The following is a 23276-nucleotide window of genomic DNA, read 5'->3' on the forward strand; positions in this document are numbered from 1 at the left end:
ACTCTTGAATAATGCATCTGAAATCAAATTCCCCTTCATCATGCTTTTCTATCATGACAGTAATTCTTTCACAAGAACAGTTTGGATGTTGGTGAACTCAGTTTATCTATTCGTTTCTGGGAGGTAAGATGATGAATGTTGCGTCTTAGTCTAGCAAAGTTCCTTTTTGAGAACTTGTGGGAAGTGCTTCTTACTGCCCATAATCAGAAGTAAGGGTGAGATGTTTGCCGTGGTGAGGAATCTGTGAAAGTTGTAGTTTTGCATAGTTTAAAATTCAAGAAAGCTGCTGATGAACAATGGATGTTGGAGAGCAGCTCATTATGCTAAAGGTCAATAGCTTTTAATCACGTTTGGGAAGAAGGCTGGTGTGAAGAGACAGAAAGGAAGGAAATTATCAACAAATGAAATGATTAATGATGCAGTTCATGTTTGCTGGATAAAATAGGTGAGATATCTGATCACTTACGTAAGATCATACATCTGGATGTGGTTAAGTCATTAGGATCTTGAACACATACAACCACAATTGACAAATTTGTTCAATAACCAGCCAACATAAAGTAATAAAGCTTGTGTCTTGCACTGATATGCACCACGATAAAAGCTTTCAATTGCTGTGATAAAATGGAATTACAGCTTGATATGTGGCTAAACTCAGAACTGAAACAGGCAGGAGATTAGAGCAAGGATTAGGAAAACTTTGCTGTTGAAGATGTTACAATTGATACATCAGATAATGTGGCTGGACAACATGAAACATAGGGTGAAGCCGTGGAATCCTCAAGAACGATTGGCTGGAACAAACCCATAATGCCTATGGAGAGAAAGGATGGCCCTTCTTTTAATTTTAGGAGAATTTAGAAGCCAGATTGTCCCTATGTGGTACTTTTTAAAAAAAGTCAGTATTTGCCTAACGCCCTCCTGCTCAGGTCAAATTCTGAGGACTTATATCATGCTGCTGAGTCTAGGCATTTGAAGAGCTTCCATTAGAGTTTTTAGCAAACATGGTAGCAAGACTGTCCAGTAGCCACCAACGATAGACTAGTACAGTGATGTGTAACAGTTCTTGAACAGCGTGTAGTGAATGTTAATATGTTTACCTTTGAAATGATAAATCTTTTTCTGGCAATAAAAACAGCACTCTGGCTGATATCGGAGACAAATTACACCAGCATATAATAGTTCTTGAACAAAACAGCTTACATTAATATACTTTGCCTTTGAGTGATAAATCACATTCCTAGCAAGAAAATCACATTTTGACTGTAAGAATTAAGTTTGGTGAATGCTGTTTGATATGCAGTTCTGTCAGTAGCTTGAGTAGCCAGAAAGCTTTGGAAACAATAATGTAGTAGGGCTTGTATTAGATTCATTGGAAGGCCTGAAACTGCTGGTCATGATCTAGATTAAGTAACTTTTCATTTAATCTCCAGACGATATGCCATAATTCAAAGCATGTATTAAGTATTTTTAAGACAAGTATTCCAAATGGGTTGCATGAGGCTTGCTAGGAAAATGACTTAGAAGACCAATTGATTATGCTATGTCAGGCCTTAATTGAGTTAGGTGCAGAGCAGAAGCAATGAACTGTCTGCCTTGGTACGGTCTTAACTGTGGACTAACACAATTTTTACTCAGTTTGATATGGGGTAAAATTATCTCAGATATGGATTTCAAACTAGCCATCTTGTTATATGTAGACAAAAGTTTCTCCAATCACTAGATCTGGGAAGAAAGGTTTTGATCCTTTAACTACTAGTCTTCCATGCCTCGGTAATAACTGTAAAAACCATTCACTCAGATCACAGAAACCTTAATTGCTTTTTCACTGTGTTGAATATGCCTAGTCAAGGCAACATAGATAATGACCATCCAGATGTTTGTTTTTAAGTTCTGAAGCAATAGTGATGAAAGTCAGCCTCGGAGTCAATAGAGTATTCAGTGAAGAGTCATGAAAATTGAAATACCAGCTCTGTTTGTTCACATCTAGAAGCACTTTATTAAGCAATTTCCTGTCTCTTCATTTCTTTTACCTCTAGATCTGGAGGCTGTTCAATCCAGATCTATCTCCATTCAAGAAAATGCTAGATTCATGTGCATTGGAATTTCATAAGCAGAAAAAGATAATACAACCATTATAGTTTGGTACTTAAGTGTTGGAACCATTATACATGGTTCTGAGCATAGTCCTTTGCCAACTAATTGGGCTTCATTTTTTCTCATATGCAATCGGAGTGGTATTTTGTTTTGTATCACTAGATTTAAATATGTAGGAAATTCGAGAAAAAAGTTTGATATAATTCTTGGTTGTACCTCGGTTTTTGTCAAGGCTGTTTATAATGCTGCTTGGAGGTGGTTTTAAAGAATAGTCCAAAGCAACAACTGCTGTAGTCCATGGGTGACTTAACGATTTAAAAATGTGAAGTCCTGACAGCCAAATGCAGAGCAAGCTAAACTGATCAACAATGCTTCATACTGCACAGCACAAATATAAGAGGCATGTTTTGAGCCCTTGCACAACATATCAAAGCATGAAGCCCAATGGTTCTCACTTGAAGAAGGCAAACTAATCAACAAGGCTTCATTATTGCCTGAATTGAAAGAAGGGAGTGGGGGACTGTTTACAGAGTCAAGTGAATCAGATGTTTGCATGAAGGATGGAAGTAAGTTGTAAAAATGCTCAAGGTTACTCCAGATGAGATAGACCTGCAGCCTCATTGATTTCCTTGGGCCTTTATTCAAATAACTAGATCAATTTGTGGGGCGTCTAGCATGGTTTGGGCAGTTGTAAGTTGCTTTGTTGATCAAAATCACCTGAAGGCAATATGGACTATCCAGCCTCAAATTTCCCCAATGAACAAATTCTTTTGTCATGTGTGCACAACTTACATGTGGACAATATGGATCAATGATCCTCTCGCCAAAGTTCTCCTTGGGAGAGCTATCTTTGTTTTTGTAATATTCGCTTATGCTGGTAGACTTGGCCCCCAGATAAGATTGTTGGAATTAAATGCCATAGCTTTTTTCTATTATGGAGGTGACGTGTGGTCTGCTGCTTAGCAGAATGTGTTTGGAGAACTTAAAGCAGAAGTGTGGCCTTTGATCTAAGTATGGACTCTACAAAAAGGTTCAAATATGTCATGATGTTTTAATTTTGAAAGAAAGTTGTGATCACTCTAATCTTTCCTAAATCACCTATCTTTTCAGGAGTTCATGGCTAGCTCACAGGAGACCTTTTTCGCATTGCAAGCCAGAGTAAGAGGGCTGGAAAAGATGGTGGAAGATATGGCTTGTGATGCTGATCTGTCCACTGGAATGAGCAATGGGGCTTTTGGAGGTTTTGAGAGTATGAGGCCTCCAGGAAGATATTTCCAAGGGCATGAATACAGGAACCCTAGGTTTGGTAAAGGTATTGATAGCCATTATGCTTATGGTGATCGGGGAACTGGACCTGAAAATCTCAATGATGGTGGCTTGAAGCGTGTGCGGCACAGGGCTTCTGGACCTGTTCCAGATGACTGGGATGAATACACATTTGGAAACCCACGAGGGGTGAATTTTCTAGATGATGGTCAACCTGGGCCCCGGCGAAACAATAATGGGGTGGATAGAGAAGATGTGGGAACTGAACCAGTTGTAACAAGAAGAGGTTGGGACAGAGTGTCTGGACCAGTGAGACTAGGGGAGGGACCATCTGCAAGGAGTGTTTGGCAAGCATCAAAGGATGAGGCTACTCTGGCAGCGATACGTGTCGCTGGTGAAGATGCAGGAGGTTCGGAGGTTGATGCTCTGTCCTCGGGAGCTGCAAAGTTGGCCACTTCTGAATCTGCCTCAACAGAGGGCATCTTATTCAAAGGCAATGGACATGGGAAGGGCCAGTTCTGGAGCTTGTGGGGTTCTGCTATTGAGTTTGTTCAGGCAGGTGATATGGAGTCGGCTTATGTCGAAGTGCTTTGCAGTGAGGATGACCTGATGCTTGTACGATTAATGAGCAGAACGGGTCCTGTGTTGGATCAACTTACTACTGGCACAGCTGGTGAAATGCTTCATGCTGTAGGCCAGCTTCTTCAACAACATAGCTATTTCAATATTTGTATCGCCTGGGTGCAGCAGGTCTTTGTCACCTTATGTGTGCAGAACTAAATAAGGATAATTCTGTCATACTTTCTGGAACATTTGGCAATGCGATGTGTGTTTCAAAATAGTGGAATCTTTAACTCATGTAACATCTGATGTTTTTTGCCAGGTTGCAGATATGCTAGTAAGCAGTGGAGCTGATTGTCTGGAACTCTCTCTTGATGCAAAAAAAGAGCTGCTCGTGTCGTTACAGGAAGTGGTTGGGCTTGATTTGCCAGAGGGTTGGTTAGGCAATAGCATTGAACAGCTTATCCAGCAGCTTGCAAATGCATGGTCCATTGATATTGTGCAGGTTGGATCAGATTTGTAGCTAGCAGTTTGATATGAGTATATCTATAAATGCTCCTATACCCGATGTAAAGGTCCACATGCCTATAAGGATATATGGCTTAAAGATACTTGGACATCGTGTACCTACTATGGTGTGGTTTTGTGTTGAGCCGATTTTATGATCTTGCTAACATCACGTTGACTCGCTTAAGCAATGTGAATTGGGGCAGCACTTGATTCCATGTCTGTAATGATGTAGTGAGGTGCTCACCTTGGAGGACTCAATTAAATATCAGCAGTTAATCATTTTAACTGATATCTCAGCGGTTCCAGTGAGTGTGCCAAGCTTTATAAAATTGCAAGTTTTCTATCGTACTTTTCCTTACGGGGAAATGGCGACCAGATTGTAGTATACGATTCTTTTTGGATCAAATCTATAATGGGCAGAGCTTTCCATGTTGCTCATTAAGAAAACTAGTGTATCAAACCAAATTCTTACCATGTTGACCAAATGTATATGATCTAAGAAGCCTTTGCCATTTTATGTAACTTTACCTAAAAAAGGGGGACCGGGTTTGTATCCCCTTGGGTTGGAAAGCAAGGATGGAGTGTCATCTGATGATTGACTGAGAGTGGAATAGCAAAGATGAAGGGCCACCATCCCAAAAATGCTACTATAGTTCAAACTGGTTTTTGCTGCAAGAAAAAGTCCTTATGCATGCTGTAAACAAGTCCAAAAGAAAAAGCCAACAAACTAGTGGTGTGATGTGGAATATTACCAACAGTAGTTAAAGCATTCCTTCCCAGGCTGCCCTTTCTTTCACACATTATGCTCTGTTTTCTTATACGCCTCAGATTTGTGCAGCTGGAGAGATGCAGCCTGGGGTTTGAACTTACACGTCCATGAAGCCCAACCCACAACCCTGTCATATGAAGCCCAACCCACAACCTGATGGGCTATGACCCCATTGGTAAGCTTTGTAATTGTTAACTTTTAAGGTGCAACATGAGTGCCAGACATGTATTGCCATTGCAGTTGTAGAAGTGGAGTGCCTGGGTGAAGTTATTTAAGAGTACATAGAGCACTGTATCCATACTTAAAAAAAGAAGAAATTGGGGTATGATTCTTTGCATTAGCTAGGTGATTAATGATTATTTCTGTAAATAACAATAACTTGAATCTCCTCTGTGTGTGTGTGTGTGTGTGTGTGTGTGTGTGTGTGTGTGCATTGCATTGCATTGCATTGAGGAGGGTACATGGTTCATTGTTAGCATAGAAAGAAAACCAATTAGTAGAGTTATCAAAGTAACTAATACATCATGACCCTAAAGTAACTTAGTGCTTATGCTTTTTGAACTCATGTATGATGAATTTGCTACCTCATTAAACTACCAATTTGTTTCAAAAGTACCTTTCTAAACTCCTCTATGGTGATTTTGTTCCTTTATATATTGACAATTTTTCATTCTTTATAGTTGCCTTCATCCTGACAATTTCACCTAGGCATGCATTGAGTTGTATTGGTGTAAGTTCATTTGTAACCCATGCTTTAGTTCCCTTGAAACATTTCGATTATTGTAACACTTTGAATTTATCTTTCATGCTTTTAAACTCGAAAGTCAAATCTTTCCTTGTTTGATGAGTTTCCAGGTAGTATCACCCACTTGAACCCTATTTTTTCTAGCATCGACCTTATTTTGGTCCCTAGCCTATATGTCTTTGAGCATCCTTGACTCTCTTCATTAGCTAGTTCCTCATTTTTCTTCATGACCTTCCTCAGGAAAGATTCTTAAATGTGCATGGAATGTAAGTTTCCTTTGCACAATAGAGCTTCATTAAATACTTAAATTATGGTGTACATTATACCTTGTTGATATGCTTCTTTTTTGCTTTGATTTCCTTTTTTACTTGTTGATTTGCCTCCCTCCTTGCTTCGATTTTCTTCTATACTTCCTCTTGTACTTTAGGCGCTATTTCCTTGTTGACCTCAGATGCTCACTTTCCCCCTAGTTATGGCAAGCACATAAGCACCTTCAGCAAGTGAGTCTTTCAAAACCTTTGGTTCCAAGTTGTGAACTTATTGATGCAAATTTTCTTCCATGGGTTTGGCTCTCGCTTTGGCTTGGGTGGCAATGACAAGACCAATGAGAAATACTCTAGGTACATCTTGTTCTTAGGGCAAGAGCTTAAGTGCAACTCTCACTTGTAGGTGCTACCCTTGTATGCTAGGGGGAGGTGGTGAGGGAAATTAAAGATTGCTCTAATTGGGGGCAAAAAAACTCTATGGAAAGGAGGGGGTGCCTATTTGATTAATAGATCCTCAACGGTTGTGCAAGGCTTTTTATGAAATGGATGCAAAATTACCTAGCATTTTATTCATATTGATTCTCACTATATAGTTTGATAGCCCACTAGGTCTGACGCTTGACTCCTTACTATTGAAGTTGATCGTGATACATACCCTCAAAGTGATTTGGGAAAACACCAACTTACTTCTGTCAAAGAGTTGTTGGATGGTATTGTTGACCGAGTATGGTGGTTAGGCCATGCTGGAATAGTTGTAGACGATGGATTGCATTAATCAGGGATAAATGGTGTGGATTGGAGCTATATGGTGGGAAAATCACCATAGCTTTGCCAAAAATTGAAGAAAATTCATAAACAACTAATTGCCGATGTAGAGTTGGGAGAGAAGAATGTATGAGAGACCAATTGGGTACAATCATCTCCCTATGTATGGATGAGCACATCCCCCATGTATTTATTTATTTAATTTTATTCTCTTTGTGCTCAAAATACAAAAGAATCCCAAAAATAGGCCACACATTTCTCGTCCTTGCACAATTTATCTTTCCTAATTCTTTTATCTAAAGTGTATTTTTTTTCTTAAAGAAAAGATCTAAAAGAGTAATCCTAATCTAATCAAAATATATATCCATAAAATAATAATTTTAATCTTTTATAAATTAGCTTGCAAATAATCACTAGTACTTGTGCATATATAATCATAATGTAGAGGTGTGTATCTCCATAAAATAATTTCGTGCTATTTGAGTGCCTAATAAATATTCATTGCGCACCATAAGCACTCTTTGACAATATATTTTTTTCATTTAATAATTTGCTACACCAAACATAAATCACATTAGGCCCTACCATTTAACTAAAGCATGAGCAACTAGTGTCATACATAGACCTATGCACGATAAGCTATGATCACGTAGTAATTAAAAAATATTGAAAATCCACAAAAATAAATTTAATAATAATCTTATTTTTTCATAATTATTCATGTAATTTTGATAATATGCTCGGGGGTTAAGAAGCAACTATCCTTAGTTGAAGAAAAGAATCCACAAATAAATGCACATGTGGTCAATCTCATGCAAGTGCTGTCTCAATGTCACAAATCTATACTAAAATAATAGTATTTATGTACTACCTCAATGTGGTGAGTTTGTCCATACCTTCAAAGTAAAGTAAGGTAGTCATGTATTATCATAGATCACTGCCCTAGTGCAGTGAACCTATGACCTTCAGACTATTAATGTAAATGTGAACGGTAGGTAGCAACTAAAGAATCGTAAGTAGGAGGTAAATGTGATTTTTTGAATCCACTAGGATTCCTCAAGAAAATGGTTTTTATATTTAACTAAATATAGAAGATACTAATTACTAGTTCTTATAGTGGTCAAGTCATGGTTGATTATCTTTTCACGAACTAAAATCTCAGTATCCTCATTTAACAAAGGTGGATCCTCAACTACAGGAGCAATAGGAGGTGTATCTCGAAAGGGTTTCAATAAATCGATGTGAAAGGAGCTATGGATTTGCTAGTGTGGAGGTATACCCAATAGAAAAAAATTATCATTAATTTTGTGTATAATGTGAAATGGGCTGTAATGGCGAGGAGCAAATTAAATCTTTGGATGTCTTTCAATCAATTTTAATCATTGCTTTTTTATGTGAAGCCATACCAAATCATTTTTAGCAAATTTAATGGCTCAACATTTCTTATTATCTTGAATAGTGTAGCACAATTGAGATTGTTTAATTTGTTCAATGGCATTCTCGAAATTTTGTTAATGGATAAAGGCCAAAGCATGAGGAGCAAGAGCATTAGAAGTGATAGTGGTCATAGGAATAGACAACTTCTTGTCATAGACAATCTCAAAAAGGTGCTTGGCCAATAGCAGTGTGAGATGCATTATTATAAGCAAATTGTAAGATAGATAGATGTTGGTCCTAATTACTAGATTGGTCAATCATGTAAGATCGAAGGAGATCTAAGATAGTACTGCTAGTAGTCTCAGTCTAACCATTACTTTCAGGTTGAAAAGCATAAGTAAAACCCATTTTAGAGCATAAGTTCTTGAATAAATCAACCCAAAAATGATTATAGAAGTGACGTTCGCGATCGGGTAGAAGAATTTGGGAAAACACATGATGTGGAAAGATAGTACTAATGAAAAGCTTGGCAGTTTGAGAAGCAATTAAAGTCTTTTTGCATGGAATAAAATAGGCTTGTTTGCTAAACCTATCAACAATGGCCCAAATCATATCATTATGAGTTGAAGGATATATTATAGACTCAAAACTGCATGCAGTTTCAGGTTCAATGGCTTGGGCATTGCCCAAGTAGAGGCAATCCATTGATAAAATCCAAGGAAATTTGTTCCTACGGACCAATAGGAATGGATCAAGGCATGAGCAAACCAAATGTTTTACCATGATGGTGTTTAACTCTTCGACATATAAGACATTCAAATAAAAATTGAGCTACATCATGTTTTAAATTAGGCCAATAGAAAAAATTCTTTGCAAGTAGTTAAAGTAGATTAAATACCTTGATAGCCCATATAGGGTGGTGCATGCATTTCAGTCATAGGCATAACCCTAAATGGTGCAAAGACACACAACTTCTTTTGGAAATACAAAAAACCATTAAGAAAAGTATAATCATTGAAAAAAAATGAGGACTTAGCTGAGTATCAAGTAGGGCTAAACTCATCCATTAGAGCCAAAAATAATGGACAAAATGATGGCAATAGTGGCAACATACATGAAGAATCACAATGGCCAAGAGACCCTATTGATGAGGTACATATGTCTGAAGTGAATGGATCACACGATTCAAATAAATTCCAACAACTATCTTATAGGATTGAATACATGAATGAGATTCTAATTCAATTGAGCCAAACAATTGATGATAAGTTTGGACAAATGGTTAATTACTTTGAGAAGTTTAGGGTAGCATAATCAATTGTTGGACAATAAGTTTGATCAAAATTATCTCCCCACTAATTTATAGCAATCCATAAAGGTTCAAGTAGCCAATAGCGAAGAGAAAATCATTTAAACTTGATTATCTTGTACTCATGGGGCCCATATGTTAAGATGGCAAGTTCAATACGTGTGGACATTGATGATGAACCACTTGGTTAGATGGGTCGGCACGTCTACATTTAGCATGTTGGTGGTCATTATGATCCTCACATGGCCACTGACTTCTCACTTATTATATTTGGTTGTTACACCTACCTACAATTGGCATAGTTATAGCACCAATTGATTAGTATAGTTAATTGTGTACTATTTGAATTAATAGGGCACTTTTCCTCATTCTCATCTTCAATCTCCGTAATGGTGGCTACTCGTACATTGACAAGGGCTTCTAGCATTGGGGGTTCGTATATGGATGTGTGGGAGGGTAGTACTTCTTTACACGACTGCCATTAAAGAAGCATATGCCTTCACCCTCTAAGGTTTCGAGTTCTACATTACTAGTTCGGCTTATGGTGCGGACTCTGAAAGGTCCTAACCCCCTAAACTTCATTTTTTGCTTATGTCCCTTGACCGAGTACAACAATACTAAGTGATCTATTTGAAATCTCACTACTTGACTTGCTCCACCTCTTGCGTCGTGCCTTTTTTGCAGATTAGCACATGGGTGGCTAGAAGTCAAGTTTTCAATAAGCATTCTAGCTCAACTAGACATTCCGTCCATGCTTCCTTTCCCTCCCCCCTCTCTTGAATAGCGATTCTCAAGCTAGGAACAAAGAATTCTACAGGTAGAATTGCCTTAGTTTCGTAGGTCAACCTGAAGGGAGTTTGTCCCCCACAACTATTTTATAGGCTATCCGATAGGCCCATAAGGCTTCCATTAGCTTGTTATCCCAATCATTGCGCGAAGCAGAGACTACATTGTTCAAGACGTTTCCAGAATCTTATTTTTTGATTCCACATGGCCGTTCACCTGAGGGTAGTAGGGCGAGGATTTCCGATAGATGATTAGGAAGACAGACAGGAGATGAGTAATCACGTCATTGATGAAGTGCGTGCCTTGATCACTGACAAGTTCGATAAGAACTTAACAGTGGTTCGTGCGTCATTCTTCCTGGTGGCTCGAGCTTCCGTCCACTGTGAGATAATCGGTAGCAACGATGATGTACTTGACTTGCGAATATTGAGCTGTGGGACTAATAGGCCCAATGAAGTTAATCCCCCATTTCTTGAATGGTTGTCTTGCAATGATGGGACTTAGCTCCATTTTGTCCTTGCGAATTGGCGCCTTGGTCTGTTTTGGCACTCATCACAGTGTTTCATGAATTGTGCCACATCTCCAAACAGCATGGGACACCACAGTTGAGACTGTAGCACCTTGATGGTTGTCGTATCTCCGCTAAAGCGTCCTCCTGCAATTCGATCGTGTGTCTCAACTGGTACGTTGTGCATTTTGTGCTAACACGTACATTTGCACAACATCTTGCACTAGCCAATAAAGTTGTCATGCTATTAATTGATAGGGTTGGATTTTGAGAATGAGTTGCCTCAGTCGGGCCTTTTCTATGGGTTGATCAGGTAGTCCGTGCTTAAGCACTTGGACTAGGCTGTCTGCCCAATATGGCATCAAGTCGGCTCTAAACATATCTCTTTCACTAGATAGGGTGAATAGATGTGCGTCTGGCAATTCGTCTCCAATGCCTTGTCCTAGTAGTGACTTCTCTTGTGGGTATGCGAGACATATGATCAGCCATACAGTATCGCTTTCCCTTGTGTATGATACGGAGAAGTCAAATTCAAGAAGCAGAAGTAACCATCGAGCTATGCATCCTGTAGCATAGGGTTTGTTTACTAGATACATCAAGGCTTGATGGTCAACAAAGAAAATAAAGGGCATAGCTAGAAGATAATGCCAAAATTTCTTTATGGCAAACACCATGGCTAACCCCTTTCATTTGGTTGTGGAGTAATTCATTTCTGTCTGTGTGAGTTGTCTGTTGGCAAAGCAGCTCACTGGTGATAGTCTAGATTGCAGTCATTAGGCTAGCACAACACAACTCCTACTACGAATTTCGAAGTATCAATATGAATATGAAAGGTTATCTTCCCGTCTAGGGCTCTTAAGATTGGTGCGATGGTTAGAGCCTTCTTCAATTCCTCATATGTGTGTTGGCATTCATGGGTCCATTCAAATATTATTAGTAGCTTGTATAGGGGTCTAGCAATCAATGCATAGTTTAGCACAAATTGTCGATAGTACCCTTTATGGCCTAGGAAGCATTGAACTCCCTTATAATTGATTGGGGGTGGAAGATCGACAATAACCTTGACTTTCAAGAAGTTAGTGGCAATGCCATTCTTAGACACCACGTGTCCTAGGATGGATGTGTGCTGCACCCAGAACTGGCACTTTAAGGGGTTGAAGGAGAGATGATATAGTGTGCATCGTTCAAAGACTGCTCGGAGTTTGTCTAAGTGTTCCTTCCATGTGGAGGGAACACACAAGTCATCAACGAAGACCTCTAACTCTTTCCTAAGAACGTCCTTGAATATTACACACATGAGCCTCTGAAAAGTACCAGGTGTGTTAGTCAGCCCGAAGGGCATGACTATGCAAGCGAAGACACCCCACTCAGTGTCGAAGGCGGTCTTGTGTCTATCATCAGGGTGCACTTGCACTTGATTGTATCTTGAGAAGCCATTCAGAAAACTATAGGCCTCTTTGCCCGCTACTCTCTCGAGCATGTGCTCAGTATATTGGCGATGGATAATTGTCCCTCTTGGTAATAGCGTTTACCTTCTTGTAGTTGATGCATACTTTGATCTTTCCATTCTTCTTCAGTATGATCATATGGGTGAGACCTAGTCCATGTGCTCAATCTCATAAATGAATCATGCCCTTAGCACCTTGTCAATTTCTTCCTTGACAATGTGAGCATGCTTGGATTCATAGGGTATAATCGCTGCTTGACTGGCGTTGCGTCGAGGGTCATGGGGATATTATGAGTTACGACACTCGGATCTACCCCTTTTAGCTCATTGAGGGACCAAGCAAAGACATCCATGTACTCTCACAAGAGAGCAATGAGACTTGCTTCCTCTTCCTCATTCAAGAAATAAAGACAGGTTGTGGCACCTCAGGATCACTGCCTAAACTCACCTCCAACTCAGAATCAAACTCTTCGTCTTTGCTAGAAGAGGGAGTCTCACTTGGTGGTCGTAGTTCAGATGGTGACTCTGTCCTAAGAACTGACAAAGCGCTTGGCTGGGCAAGACCTGCTTGTTTGTAATCTATTTCCCCTATGTGCTCCAGCCAGGTTCGATCACAATCCATGTGCATGACTCATCTCTCGATTCTAAAGGCATTCTTTCTACATAGTTTGGAGTCAGCTCGAATTCATTGTATCACCCTTTCCTCAATGTTGTATTCTTCCATATCCATCTCTCCTTCACTTCCATCACTAAAGGAATAATACTCCACAAATTCATTGCTAGAAATATCTTCCTCTCTGATTGCTCATCGTCTCCTAGGTCTTGGTAGGGATTTTTCTTCTCGTCGGTGACTAAGGCCCAATTGTACATTAAGTTTAAGTCATGCACTTTGGTCTATTGCCACTTAGGTTCATCCAAGAGATCTTGGAGAGGTTTGATGTTAGCGGCTAGATTGCCACCTAGCTTGTTTGTCAGATATTCTAGGATCTCCAGAAGTTCTTGCTTGTTACTTGGGATGTGGAATTTGATAGGGTTGGATCATCCATTCAAGCTTTTGGTCATCATGCACACTAGCACTGAGGGTGCATCTCTGGGCTTATCAGCTGTCTTAGCAGCTTGCTTATACTCCTCACTGTTTGAGAATTGCAGATCTATTGTGGCGAGTACGTGCATCCAATCTCGTCATCTTTAGGACATGGGATATATTTGGTCAATGGCCTGTAAGATTTCCTAATATGTGCATCACCCTTCAGCATGGTGGAGATGGCATCTAGGTTTTTGATGTGGTTTTCCATGTATCCATCTCTACTCTTACTGCCTCCGTTCGATTGCCTAAGAAGATTAGACAATTACCCCACTCTTCTATGACCCATGCATTGCACATCCAGGGCCGGCCTAACAGGATGTCATAGTCCACTCCCTTCATGAATATAAAGTCAACCACGAATTGGATTCTTGAGATCTTGAATGGCCAGTTCTTTAACACTCCAAATGGTTGCACTTTCATTCCATTGGCTAGGGTGACATTAAACCTAGCATTCTCAATGGGTGGGTCACTCCAAGCCTGAAAAACTGCGTGGCTTAGCACACTAACTCTTGATCTTGTGTCTACAATTCCCTTTCTTGTGGTGTCTCCTAGAGCTAAGACTGCTAAGACTGCATGCATTTTGATGCCTTCCCAAAAAGCATCGACGTGCAAGGATTTTGGCATTGAGTGCACAGTCAGACTCAGTATTTGTGTTTTTGCACCATGCTCATGCAAGTCAGTGACGACAATATGCTCCGTCGATCCCTCAACCCACTGCTTCATCTCTTGCCACCACAGCATCGGATGCTGCCTAAGCACATCTCCTAGGCATAGAGTCAGCGAGGTGTTCATAACGTGATGAGGAGGTTGTTAGGTGTTTTCCTCTCTCCGAACTCTACATTTCTTGGCCAATGGCCCTAATTGGTTTGCTGACCCCTAGCGTGTAGGCTCTGTTTAAGTGGCACTACTTGTTGTGGTACAACCGCATCCCTCGACTTTGGTCATGGAGGCCAGACTGGTGTGCTTAGGCTTGAGAGATCATCGATCTCATCTTCCAATATGGGCTTAGCATCCTATAGGTGCTCCTTGGCTTCTTTTACCCACTCCTTGACCTTTTCGATGGCCTCGGGTTGGGGTACTCCTCGACCTTTGCACTCCCATTCTCAGCCGTCTTTGGAGGTGACGTTTCTGCCTCTATGTCAGTCACCTTTTTTCTCATAGGCAGCATCATGGCACTCTTAGTTTTTAGCACGACGTTTGTGTTATCTTTCTTTCTCCTTCACCTATATGACTTTTCTTTGCGATTGAGGCTGCATCTAAGTTGCTGGGACTTGGTAATGATATGCCGGCTTGCTTTGTTTATTGTGAGCAGGTCATGACATATAACGGGATGGGCATGGACTTCTTGTCGAGTGTCTCGACATCAAACAACCCCAATTGCCGAGCTAGGGGATGGTTTGTGCCTAGGGCAATTTGCGAAGAGATGAGTGATTCCACACTCAACGCATCTAAGATCGGCCTCATTGCGATTTTGCTCCCTTTCGGGGCAGTGTGAGGAGATGTGTCCTGGGTGACTACAAGTCCAACAAGAGATTGGTTCTTGGGTTTTCCCTCCAAAGCCTCTGCCTCTACCTCTACCTCTACCTAATGCCATCATTGGTACATGTCAGTAATCCATAAGGATTGCATTGCCCTCTTGGCCATACGAGATGTAAGGGTGCACGTAAGGCTCTTCACCATTCGGTCCTCCACATAATAGTGGACTAGAGCATCGCTTGGTGGATGGATTACGTAGTGTCCAGGTGGTCTAGGTATGCATGTGGGGTTTATCTCCATCTTTGGAATATCCGGTTTGGTGTCGTTAGGTACTGGGAGAGCCAATGGGGCTCCCCTCCCGAAGGAGTTTTGTAGCCTATTTTCTAGGTAAGACTGTCTGCATGGTTGCGAGTAGTACACAAGTCTCCTCGATAGCATGCGATGGAGGGTATCATGGCCGAACCTACCCCAATTTGTGCAAGGTCGGGACCTCAGTCCTGACACTCGGCTGGTAGGCGGTTTTCACCACAATAATGCATTGGATGTGAGGGCCTGTTGTTCATCTCATCATCTCTTGTAATTTGGCTAGCTCCATCTTCATCTCTAGCTCCCGACTTGGGTGTCAGTGCCCTTTCCTTTATCTTGAGTACTTGGGCCTGATCTTTCACTCACTTGATGTTGAACCTCTCTCAAAGTTTCTAGCATTAGTCTCCTCTCAGGTCGAACTCCTTAAGCTTCTTTCTCTCTTTGGGTTGGTCATCTACTATAATCATCTCGTCGAAGACCCTAGCTAGAGTGTCTTGCTGCAAGCTTGAATTGCTTGCCAAGGCCTTATAGAGTTCCTCACTTCGTATTCCATTGATGGAGACTGTGGAGATTGCTCTTTCGGTGGGTCACTCACCAGTTGGGATTCTCTCGAAGAGACTCCGCACGTGGGTGACGTAGTCTTTGATGTCCTCCTTGTCTTTCTGCTTGATATTCATCAACCGCACTAAAAGGCTATCGGAGTACCGGAGCTCAGAGAATCTCTTAATGAAGAGACTTGTGAGGTTGTTGAAGTTAGTTTGCTCAGCAATGCCTAGAGTCGTGTACCAGGTCTTGCCCTTATCACCTAAGCATAGATTGAAAGCTTGCAAGCGCTGAGTAAGATTAGTGAGGCTGTTGGCCTTGCAGACTTGCTTGAACTGCTCTACGAAGTTGTATGGGTCATCGTTTGGCAACTACTTAGCCACGACAGGGATTCTAGTCTGGCTCTTAGAGTCTTGGTTAACTCCTAATCCTGCAAGCAATGAGGTTGCCAATGCAGCGGTGCTTTGCGCTCTGCTGATGAGTTGTCTAGCAGTTGCTTCGTAAGAAGCTCGCTCAATGTGAGATCACTTTCTAGTGCTCTTTCCCTCTCTACGTCAGATCCTATCCTATTTCTGCTTGCTAGGGCTAGCACTCGTTGAATCTCGCGCATTTCTATATTCCGACATAAGCTCCTAGCTTTTTGCTCTTGATTATAGGCCACTATGCTCTGCAAGGTCTTTCACGCTAGCTTCCTCTCCTCTTCGAGGTTAGCTATGATTTCCTTGGATGGCCTACCATGGTGGTCTGTCCGGGTTTGCAGATTGTATTTGGTGTCTAACTGTAGGATTTCCATCAGGAAATCACCTAGATCAAGCTCTTTGCTATGTCTGTGGTTAGTGCTTGACTCTTTGATATCCTCAGTCTTGTGCTTCACCAAGTTGTCGATGAGATTGATCAAGTCGGGTAGATCCACTCCTCCAATGATGTCGGTCCTTGTTTGATAGATGATTTTTGACTCTGAGAAGTGCTTAAAAATAGCCAAAAATTTTGAATTTCAGGAGAAAAATAGACTTTGTCGAAGGCAATAGCTGCAATCAATAGGATTTTAAGCGGCAAGGCCCCAAAAGTGCTTTAAAGACCCACCGGGCGGTGGTTGGGGAATTTTCATAAGTTCTTGGCATATCAGACGGGACTTCTGGAGATGCCCGATAGTGGGTGACTTCGAGATGGATGCCCAGGAATTTTCAGATTAGGAAACAGAGGTCAGACACGAGAATGGGGATGCCAAGGACCACAAGGGCCAAGTGTAAAAGAGATTTGGGCCAAAGGGTGTGACCCTTGGGGCCTCCCCTTGGGGGCCCAACTGATTTTTGACGAATTAGGAGGGGGGGTGTTTTTTGCCATGGAAAAAAAGGAAAAAAATGGCGCATTCTCTGCACACAAATCCATGGAGGGAGGCATGGAGAGGCTATGGGGGCTGAAGAACAACCCCCCCAACTGATGAGAGTAGTGGCCTTGTGATTCTTTTTGCTTCCTATCGCTGTCTCTCATGCGAGCAATGGCAGCATAAAGATGAAGAGCAGAAACCAATATTTCTCTCTCCTCTTTCTCTCTCCTAAAAGAGGCAATTCATGTGGGAAGAATCAAGAAGAGAATCGGGTGGTGAATGCTTGTTTGGCATGGTACCGGATCACTCCCGACTCGATGGAGGGCTAAAGTTTACTATTTGGAGGTGGGATGAGCCTTGAATGAGGGCTGATCTGTAGTCCCACATCAGATTTTAAAACCCCAAAGAAGGAAAAAAACGGTAACTCTATTTTACAAAGGAAAATTACATTTTTTGATATTTGATTGAGCTAATGTTGTTCTTATGGAGTGAAAATTGGTAGACATGCTGTTTACTGTCTATTCTATGCTCGCATAGTGAAAAAATTAGAAAAAATAAAGTCAAAATGTTGGCAATAGTTTTTAGAAACCCGTAAAACACGGTTTTTATGAGAAAAATGGGATTTTGGTGTTTTCGGGTGGGATAGACCAATACACATGGGATAAAACTCCAATTAAATCTATCTTTCTGCTATTCTAAGAATCAAGAGCCACATCTATGAAAATACATCATTTTTATTAGAAAAATAGAGAAAAATGGGAAAAAATGAGGAAAAAATAGGAATATGCCTTAGAAATGTACGAAAAAATATAATAAGTGGTTGTGAATGTATGGTAGTGGGAGAGCATGAGGTTTGGCCTCAATTTTCCCTATCTTTTTGTTACAGTGCATGATTTATTACTTTTTATATATTAAACCATGACAAAACAACCTCTATATACCTATGCAACGAAGCAAAACTTAAATGGTGAGGGGGAGGAGGATTTTGTGCAATAGTTTGAGGGCTAAAATAATACAAATTTTGATTGCTTTTTCTATGCATAGCATTTAGGAAACGGCCTATTTGGAAATAAGGGATCTAGTAGCACAAGGTTCGCCTTGGTGCTATATTCTTGCAACGAAGCATATACATATTAGTTGGAATTCATGAAAAGGCTGTTTGCATACCAGCACATAGGCTGATTTCGAAACATAACTGTTTGTGCACGATGAGACATCCACTATTGCATTGATCATATACATATGGTATCAACTCTTGGAAATGCATAGCAATTGTTTGAATTATAGTTGACCCATGCTTGAGAGGGTGAGATTCCCCTTGATGTAGGTTAGCCATTCGTTTCTTGGGAAAAATTATTGGTGAGGAAACATGGTATCTCTTGGATCTTGCTAAAAAAGAGGGGAGTCTTGTGTGAATGTGTTTATATGTAAAAGCAGCGCATCGAAGGGCCAATCCCCAAGATGAAGGAGAGCTGCAGTAGGGCCACGGCAATCAGCCGATGGGGTGCCTCCTATGTGTGTGATACGTGGCACTTATTGCCAATATGTATGGGATACCCCATTTGAGAGGTTTTGGGGAAGGTGCCATTAGACTCTTATCCAGCTACAAATGCAATATTAGATGTATCTAGTGTGCATTTAGTTATTATAGATGCTCCTGGCCCGCGAGGCCACGTGGTGGTGGAGTTGTCTATTGTGTGCATGAGGTCCGGCTAGTGCCATAGCCAGTGTCGGCGCATTTTTGGTTCCATAAATGCTGTGTTTGCTGGGAGCCGCCTCAAAGTGGTGGTTTTCGAATCTAGGGTATCTTGGGACCTACTTGTTAGTTGATATCCTTTGAAAAGATCTATCAAGCCAAACTCCAAAAACATGAGAGAGCTGAGAGGGCTAAACGGAGGGCCGAAATCAATAGACGTTATTCTAATATAAATTGTGTAGTTGGGGACTCAAAGGCATGTATTAGAAGGCTTGAGTTTATAAGTCAAGACCTGAAAGATGAAGACATAGTACCGCTTGCTTATCTTAGGGTCAAACTCACTGCAAAAAGAGATCATAGTGTTGAAGCTCTTATTGATGAAGGAGCTGATTTTAATATCTTGACCTATGAAGCATGGACCTACTAGGCCAACCAGACTACCACCAACATAATGCCATCTACTGTAGTAAAAGCTAGGGATGAAAATTTGAGTAGCAACCATATATTTACAAACTATAGAGTCTTGATCTATCTTACATATAATTTTTTCTTCTGTCCTAATGTCCCATCATTCATCAACAAATTATATGATCATATGTTAATCTCTTCATTGAAAGCATGGCCTTTATCTAAGCATTAGAAAAGAAATCAACAAATATATTAGTAGGCATAAACAAAGTAACTTTACTTAACCTACTTAAGATATTAGGTTCTAATGCTCTCTATATCTCAAAAAATATTTTACATCTATAGCCTGCACTAGTGTGATAGCTTTTCCTGTCCCGATTCCATTAGCAAATCCGATCATTGCCATGGCTCAACCTATCGCAATCCCTATGGGAACGACGGATTTGCCAGCCTTAGGTTTTCCCCTACCCATTTTTAACGAGTTAGTGGAAGAGGATGAGGAGCTTCATATAAGGGAGTTCCAAAAGTTGATCTTTAACTGTTGCATCCAAGAGGAAGGGCATCTAATAATGTTCTTCAACATGACCCTGAAGGGAAGGGTAGCTATATGGTATCACGGCCTTGAGGTCAAAATTATAACCATTGTGGACTTATTTTATGAAGCCTTCCGAAGGGAGTTCGCTCCTGAGAGAGGTGACCAATATTGGATGCATGTATTGAATTTGACAGACCAAGAACCACATGAAGATATATGAGCATATGCCAAGAAGATCAAAGAGGTTTTCCATAAATTGGATGCCTCTATCCCTATCCCACCTGCTGCCCGGTTACAATACTTCTTGCATGGTCTTGATTTTAATATCCAGGTGCAGCTGAGTAGTGTCACCTTGACGGATGTAGACACTGCCATTAGACAAGCACAAGAAATAGAATCCCGACTGCAAGCGGCCTATGCTTCTCGAACCAATCCCAATATGGGTATAGCATTGGGAAATAATTCGCAACCAATCAATGGCAGTGGAAGCCAAGGGATAGGGATGGTCAACCCTAATGGGAGAGGGAACGCGGTGTTGAATGTGCCTTTATTGCCAGCTCCACCTAGTGTGACTATGCCTATGGCTAGTCAGATACCTCCAAATGTGGGAGGCCAAGCAATGAACCCTAACGTCGTTCCTGTGGGTCAGCAATCAATGCTAATCAAATTGTGCAGCCAAGGGACCGATGGGTAGATGATCAGGGCTATGAGTCGAGTTCGTCAAATGTCCTTAGCGAAGTTAAGGACATGATGAAGCACTACACGGTTTTGATCTTTGAACAATATCGGCAAATAGCCGTTGATATTAATTTCTTAAAGAAACAACAGAATATGATAGGGAGTCAATGCCACGAAGAGGGTGCACCCTCTAGATTCAATTGCAAATGGTGTGGTGGGCAATATTATCCATGCAATTGCCCAAATGTCAAGTGCGACATTTGTGGGAAGTCCGGGCATTTAGCAACTACCCGTTGAAGCAAGATGAGTTCCCTCCAGTAAGGAAGTCGGCAACTAGGGCCTGTTAATCATCGTGTGCAAGGAAACAAATTTTAGCAGGATGATGTGCCAAAACAAATACTCCAAAGGGGTAAGGCTACTATCGAAGAACTGCCAGGTGCGGCAGTGGGGTGAGCCTCATCGAGGCTGTGCAGGTTAATGACACTGAAGCTTCTAGCCTACGTGCCGTAACAAGAGGCCAAAAAAATAGAGAAGGCGACAAAGATAATGTAAGACTTGTTGACGGAAATCCTAGGCAAGATGATAAAGGAACCCAAGTCCTAAATCTTGACGAGGAAGGGGGACCTCTGAAGCCCATAGAGAGTAAGGTTGATGCCAAGAGAGATAAAGAGATGTCGAGAAAGAAGGTGAGAGTTAAAAAAGATGCAATAAAGTCGGTGTAGCGTCCTAAAGAGCGGATGGTTTGGTGCGAGAAGCAAGCTTTAGTGAATTATCACGAATTTGATTTAGCTACCTCCCTTTGCGATGTAAAACTAGACGTGAATCTCTTGCAGCTAATCAAGTTGTTGCCAAGAGTATGCAAAGAATTTAAAAAGATCTTGCCTACGGGTTATATCATAGAACCCTTGGGAATAGCGCGGGTAGGGGATGACTGGTTTGAACATGCCAAAAAGCATTCCCCAAGGGTTGCAGCCTATGTTGATGGGATTCTAGTGGATAATGCTATCGTCGACACAGGATCCTCGGTTAATATTATGAAATCTGAATTGATGGAGAGGTTGGGTCTTGCGATTTAGAAAGATGCCTCCACAATCCTTAAAATGGCTAATGATAGTCTGAGACAGCCGGAGGGCTGCATTACTAAAGTCCACGTGATAGTTGCCAACGTAGAATGCATGTTGGACTTTAGGGTAATTCGATTTGCAGGGTGTTCGAGTTACCAAGTATTGCTTGGTCAACCTTGGATTTTGCAAGGAGACTGTCAAGTAGATATACCCACTGGTAGATTGATATTTGGAAAAGGTGCTAGACGTGTGGTAGTCGATGCATATCCTGAATCACCTCAAAGTGAGTGGGCTCCCTTGTCTTCTACAGAGTTAGAGACAATGGAAGATGTGTCTGCAAGTGAGATGTCATCGCTGGTGAATCCAAAGAGGGATCGACCACAGAAGATGTCTATCAAATAACGCTGAACGAGCCATTAGAAGTTCAAGATAGAATAAGGGACGCAGATGTTATTGAGCTAGACCTTGGTACGATAGATGATGAGCGGCCAACAAAGCTAGGGTCCATGCTTAGTGTGGAGGAACATGAGGATTATGTCACTCTGATCCAAGAGTTCCGCGATATTTTTGCTTGGAGTTATGATGAACTTAGGGGTATCCCTCCCAGCCTCGATGTCCATACAATTTTGTTGAAGGAAAGAAGCTATCCATCCTTGTGTAGCACACTAAATGGTGTTCACCAGTTGTGATCAGGAAGAAGAAAAATAATCAAATCCAATTGTGTGTGGACTTTCGAGAGTTGAACAAGCAAACCGTTAAGGATTACTACCCACTGCCCTTTATCGACTAGCTTCTGGATCAATTGGTGAGTAGCGAGATATATTTATTCATGGAATGTTTTGCAGGCTACAATCAGATGGCGATTGCAGAAGAGGATAAGCTCAAAACAACGTTCATAATAGTCTTCGAGACCTTTGCGTATCATGTGATGGCATTTGGTCTATGCAATGCCCCTGGTTCTTGGCAGCAAACTACCAATAAGACATTTGGTGACATTTCCCCTGAGGAACTGAAGGTATTTATTGATGATTTAGGGGCAGCCACCATGAGAGAAAGGTAGTTGATTATTTTACAAATTTTTTTTGAGCGATGCAGACAATTTTGTATAGCTCTCAATTCGAGGAAGTGCGTTTTTAGCGTACCTTATGGGCTCTTGCTGGGCCATGTAGTTAGCTCGGTAGGGATTGCCATGGATCTTGAAAAGATCAAAGCTATAGTTGCCATGAGTTTGCCACACACCCCCAAAGAAGTCCACAACTTTTTGTCATCAGTTGGATATTATTGACAATTCATAAATGCTTTGGCAGAAAGAATTTTGCCATAGACAAATATGCTATCCTTCAACTGTTTGTTTATATGGAGTGACCCTTGTAAGGTGGCTTTCGCGGATGTAAAGTAGGAACTTGCAAGAGCACCTATGTTGAAAGCACCGAAGAGGGGCGAAATTTTTTATATCTTTTCAGCAGCTACCATGCATAGCATTAGTTGCTGTTTAGCGCACATGTGGGAAGAGAAGTGGTATCACCCGATTGCTTTTGCCAGAAAAGCTGGGTGTATCCAAAATTAATTATACTTATATGGAAAAGTTGTGCCTTGTGATGATCTTTGCGACTAAAAAGTTCAGGAACTACATCCTTTATGAGAAGGTTGTTCTTTATACGAAGGCGGAAGGGCTACGACTGCTGATGAAAAAGCTACAACCGACCGACCGTTTGGCAAAGTGGTTAATCACTTTGCAGGAGTTTGACTG

At 41.1% G+C, this 23276-nt stretch overlaps 1 protein-coding gene across 1 annotated transcript in view; it reads left to right on the forward strand.

The window, feature by feature from the left end:
- LOC148021262 (microtubule-associated protein TORTIFOLIA1-like) overlaps positions 1–4723 on the forward strand; it is a 42530-nt gene extending 37807 nt beyond the window's left edge. Inside the window, exons 5-6 of the mRNA XM_087699122.1 lie at positions 3208–4113; positions 4247–4723. Of these exons, the coding sequence (XP_087555248.1) occupies positions 3208–4113; positions 4247–4447 (1107 nt within the window). The 3' untranslated portion in view covers positions 4448–4723. The remainder of the gene's footprint in view (positions 1–3207; positions 4114–4246) is intronic.
- The last annotated feature ends 18553 nt before the right edge of the window (positions 4724–23276 follow it).

Source organism: Lygodium microphyllum, chromosome 18 (assembly GCF_053477565.2).
Source record: "Lygodium microphyllum isolate KBCC chromosome 18, Lygodium_microphyllum_v1.1.10, whole genome shotgun sequence".
In the NCBI taxonomy this organism is placed as follows: domain Eukaryota; kingdom Viridiplantae; phylum Streptophyta; class Polypodiopsida; order Schizaeales; family Lygodiaceae; genus Lygodium; species Lygodium microphyllum.